We start from the raw sequence: 4301 nt of genomic DNA, 5'->3' as shown, positions 1-4301 counted from the left end.
GGGGTGAAAGCATTGGAGGGAAGGCAGGGAAGGCGGGGGGAGACGCGTTGCCAACCCAACGAAAACACAAAAAACTCTGTCATTTCCCCCCACCACCGTCCGCCAAACGTTAGCAAACAGCAGCAGCACTCGGTGAGTATAGCACCCGCGACCCGAACTCCGAACCCCCTTGAAACTCGCGCGTCTCTTTGTGTGACTGCAGACCGCGACATGGGACACAAGTCACTCCCCCGGGTGGGCGCCGACGACAAGAAGTGAGGGATTGAGCTGTGCTAGCCGGGCAGAGGGACGGGCGGCCGAGCGCGGCCGCGCAACAGAGTCGGCGACAGCCTGCGACAGCCACGGTGTGTGTACAAAGTAATCAGCTGATGGGTGCGGCAGCGCCGCCTGCACGCCCGGGCACGCCCCGCGGCGGGGACGACAGTGTCTGCTGTCGGCGTGCGGCTAGGCTTAAGCCCACGAGCGCTTAATTAATCTTAAGGACCCAGAGCCCCGTCGATTAAACCTTTCCGCGCCGAGCGGGAGCGCGGCGCTTTCGAGTCGAGCTCTACCGGGACCACATCACCGACCTACACACTACCCAGCCCGCGGGCCCGCATTGAGCGGTGCGGTAAGAGGAGGGATAGCAACGAGGGAGAAGGGATTTGGTGCGTTCGGAATGCAGCGGCTTGACATGGTGATGGGGAAGGGGCGTGGGTGGAGAGGCCGATGGTCGGGGGAGAGAGAGGCGAAGGGCGAGGGGGTGCGCGGGGGAATCTTAAACGAGCCAAGTCGGCTACGTTCGGCCGCTCCGCCCGCGGCCCACCCGGACTGGCTCTCTCTCACTCACACTCACACACTCCTTGTCCTCCCTCGTCGGGGTAGACGCACCAAGCGACCGGGCCGTCCTCGCCGGTGCTTCTCTTATCGGTGTAAACCCGCCTCGTCCCCGCTCCCGCGCCACCGCGCCCCGCCCCGCCGCCGGGCCCAACGTCTCTCTCGAAGCGCGTCTTGAAACGTGTTGGGTCATCGTAACGGTGTGGCGGAGGCCCGCGGTGCCCTGCCTGCCCTGCCAGTGCTCTGGAGCCCGGCCGGCGCTCGGAGCTGTGCACTCACACATGCCGGACCTGTCCTCCGACGGGCCATCTTGAGCCTCCACTCCAGCATCCCGTCAGCTGGACCGCGCAGCAGGAGCAGCAGGAGAGGGGACCTCCACCGGCTGACCTTTGCTATCGCCACCACTGTCAAGTGTGCTCAACGTGTCAATGCAGAGATAAGCGGGCCGCGACCCCTGTGTGCCTCTCTAGGCGCGCGCGGAGCCGACTGGTGAGTAGCCCTGCCGCCCTGCCGCCCTCCGTCTTCTTGGCCTTCCCCGCACCCCGCACGGGCCCCGCACGCACCCCCACCGCGCGCCCGGCCAATGAGCAATGTAAATTGAGGGCAGTGCGACGTCGAAGGTCATCAGCAGCACTTCCGTTTGCACCTCAGAACTCATCCGGTCACAACAGACCGCGGGAGTCTCGGGTCCGGTCCTGTAGACAAGACTCGACAAGACTTCTGAGGTCATGCAATCAAGGATGGCAAGGAGGGAAAATACCGTCGACAGTGCCGTACCCATTGGGAGTTGATTATCGGTCACGCCAACAATATTCAACCGTTACAGGACGGACGGGCAAGACGGGCCTGAAGAGAGGCTACACCAATTGCCTACACGTCAGGCGTTGTGTGTGTGTGTGGGGGGGGGGGGGGGTTGTCTTGCCGCACACTTAGCGACCCAAGACGCCCACGTCTGGATTGAGTGGAAGTAGACAATTACAGCAGGAAATGCACCTAGAAAAGGGGAGGTGAGGAGGGTGACGAGTGAGGGGAGGGGGGAGGGGAGGGAAATCCCAGAAATGCACCCCCACGCCACGACTTGCTCTTGACACCAAAACTACCAAAAAGTTAACACCTGTCTTTTCTTTTTTCAGACGTTGCGTCGAAGTTGAGCGAGAATTATTAATAGTGGAATAGTGTTTGTTTTTAAACATCAACATGGTGGAAGTCAACAGAAAGCTACTGCCTGTCAAGGCACATTTCTTCTTTTTTATGGCCTGTAAGTACACAAAATATATCAATTTTTAAAAAATTGGTTTCTTCTGTTTTTGCATTTAGCCTACATGACATTACTTGTTTTACAGCTATGGGGCCAATATTACCCTTCACTATTGTTTTTGGAAAACAGCTAGGAATATCAGAAATTGTAATGGGGACTGTATCGGCAGTCCTACCGCTATTGTTCCTGGTGGCCAAACCAGCTTTTGGATATCTAGCTGACTACTTCCAAGTTAGTCTTATTTTCTGTAATAGACATGGATAACTTACAATCGTACACTCCACTCTTAGTAAACTAATTACATTTCTGCTTGTACAGAGACAGAGAAAATTACTTTTTATGTCAGTAATTTGTATTATGTGTGGAGCACACATATTACTATATTTTGTCCCAGCTGCTCCCATTCGTCCATTTTCTGTTAATGATATAACATGTGAAGAGATTAATTCATGCCACAAAAAGGTTGGCATGCAAACAAAATAATGTAGCTCTCAGTCTTTTTCTAGAAGCAAGTCTTATTGTTATTTTGTCATTGCAGGGTAACTACACTGTTAGAGAAGAAAATTCGATGTTGTATAACTGCACATGGTCTGCTAACACAAAACATATACAAGTCGAAAGAAATATCTTGACTCCAGAAAAATGTTCAATAGCGTCAAAAGTAAATGTCAGTGATCTGTGTCAAAATAATACCTCAAATGCTTATGATATTATGTGTGAGCCAGTCCATACTGACCCATACTTGTACTCAACGGTCACATTTTGGAGTTTTGTAATTCTAATGGCTATAGGAAGCATCGGCTATAATGTTGCAAATAGTATAAGTGATGCAATCTGCTTTGATGTATTAGGTAAAATAGAAACTACTATAATATTTAGTTGATTTTTTTTATAACATGCCTTATATAACAGACAACTTTTTGTCCCAAAGGGGAAGGTGGAGAGATGGGATATGGGCGACAACGTGTTTTTGGAGCTATTGGATTTGGTTTATCAGCACTTCTAGCTGGGTATGTCATTGACCTCTTCTCAACAGACGACAGCATGAAAAACTACGCTCCTGCATTTATTCTGACATTAGCTTTTGGTTTACTGGATATATTCACTTGTACTCGACTAAAGGTAAGAGAGAAAATTCATCTGAGAATTTGACTAATTTCAAATTATATTTTACAACATATTTTTTATTTCTCACAGCTTCCTAAACTTCCAAAATCTGAAAGCATTCTTGGTGATGTTGCAAGTCTTCTTAAACACCGACACATTGTGGTATTTTTAATATTTGCAACATTTGCCGGGATTTGTGACAGTTTCATTATATATTTCATGTTCTGGTACTTGGAGGATTTAGCTATGGCATCGGGAGCAATGTCTCATGTGAAGCTAATCGAAGGTCTAGTCATAGCAGCCGAAACTCTTGGGGGTGAAGTTATCTTTTTCTCCTATGCAGGTGAATAGCATAAATTGAATCAGCAGAGAAAATTTCTTGGCCAAATATTAATACAACATTCATTTTTCAGGAAAAATGATTGAGAAATTAGGGTACGAGCATTGTCTCTCTTTAAGTTTTGTATTTTATGCTCTCCGATTGGGATTGATATCACTAGCAAACAACCCTTGGTGGCTCCTTCCTACTGAGTTCTTCCTTCAAGGACCTTCGTTTGCACTTTGTTACACTACAATAGTTGCATATGCTAGTGCTGTTGCACCACCTGGAACATCTGCAACCATGCAAGGACTTGTTGCAGGAATGGATGATGGCTTTGGTAAGTTCCCTCAGACAAAACTGGAATTGTTTTTGGAAAAGATTTGAGCAAAACTAATTAAAAATTGCAATCAAAAATTCCAGGGTATGCAATTGGAAGCTTAGCTGGTGGTGTCTTATACCAATGGTTTGGCGGATCATGGTCTTTCCTTATGTACAGCGGTTTAGCTTTGGCATGTGCAGTAGCTCATTTTGCTCTTCATATATTTTTCCTTAAAGTGCCAAGCAAACCAACAGGTAAGAAAATACATTTTCCTAACTGGTTCAATAAAGCTTCAAAATTGTTGGATAATGGGAGGCTTTGTTCACATTCCAGCAGACACATGTAGCACAGATTACCAGGTAGTTTCACAAAAAGCTACCAACGATTCCAAATCTGATTCTAACGAGTCCAGGTAAAAAATGTTCATCCAGAACTCTTGAGAGGTAGATGTTAACATGAGTACAAAATATTATTTTAAA

At 48.3% G+C, this 4301-nt stretch overlaps 1 protein-coding gene across 5 annotated transcripts; it reads left to right on the top strand.

Moving 5' to 3' along the window:
* The first annotated feature begins 187 nt into the window (after positions 1-187).
* Positions 188-4301, top strand: LOC113210279 (major facilitator superfamily domain-containing protein 6). 5 transcript variants are annotated; one of them, XM_026428193.2, is made up of 10 exons: positions 890-1305; positions 1950-2074; positions 2160-2305; positions 2393-2536; positions 2613-2925; positions 3006-3196; positions 3272-3524; positions 3595-3840; positions 3924-4076; positions 4159-4301. In XM_026428193.2, the coding sequence occupies exons 2-10, from the start codon at positions 2014-2016 to the stop codon at positions 4236-4238; spliced, it is 1587 nt and encodes a 528-aa protein (XP_026283978.1). In that variant the 5' UTR covers positions 890-1305; positions 1950-2013; the 3' UTR covers positions 4239-4301. The 5 variants fall into 5 exon arrangements, with proteins under 5 accessions (XP_052128998.1, XP_052128997.1, XP_026283978.1 ...); XM_026428174.2 differs by having other exon boundaries at positions 892-1305; positions 4156-4301; XM_052273038.1 differs by lacking the exon at positions 890-1305 and adding an exon at positions 188-344 and having other exon boundaries at positions 3924-4295.

Source organism: Frankliniella occidentalis, unplaced genomic scaffold (assembly GCF_000697945.3).
Source record: "Frankliniella occidentalis isolate FOCC.00 unplaced genomic scaffold, Focc_3.1 Scaffold240, whole genome shotgun sequence".
Taxonomy (NCBI): Eukaryota; Metazoa; Arthropoda; class Insecta; order Thysanoptera; family Thripidae; genus Frankliniella; species Frankliniella occidentalis.
Note: the sequence above shows the minus strand (reverse complement) of the source record. Positions and strands in the feature narration are given on the sequence as shown.

Excerpts from the sequence above, each read along its gene's own strand:
- LOC113210279 (XM_052273038.1), top strand. The coding sequence starts at position 2,014 with ATGGTGGAAGTCAACAGAAAGCTACTGCCTGTCAAGGCACATTTCTTC. Across the intron at positions 2,075-2,159 it reads TTTCTTCTTTTTTATGGCCT|CTATGGGGCCAATATTACCC; the intron begins GTAAGTACACAA and ends CTTGTTTTACAG. Across the intron at positions 2,306-2,392 it reads ATCTAGCTGACTACTTCCAA|AGACAGAGAAAATTACTTTT; the intron begins GTTAGTCTTATT and ends CTGCTTGTACAG.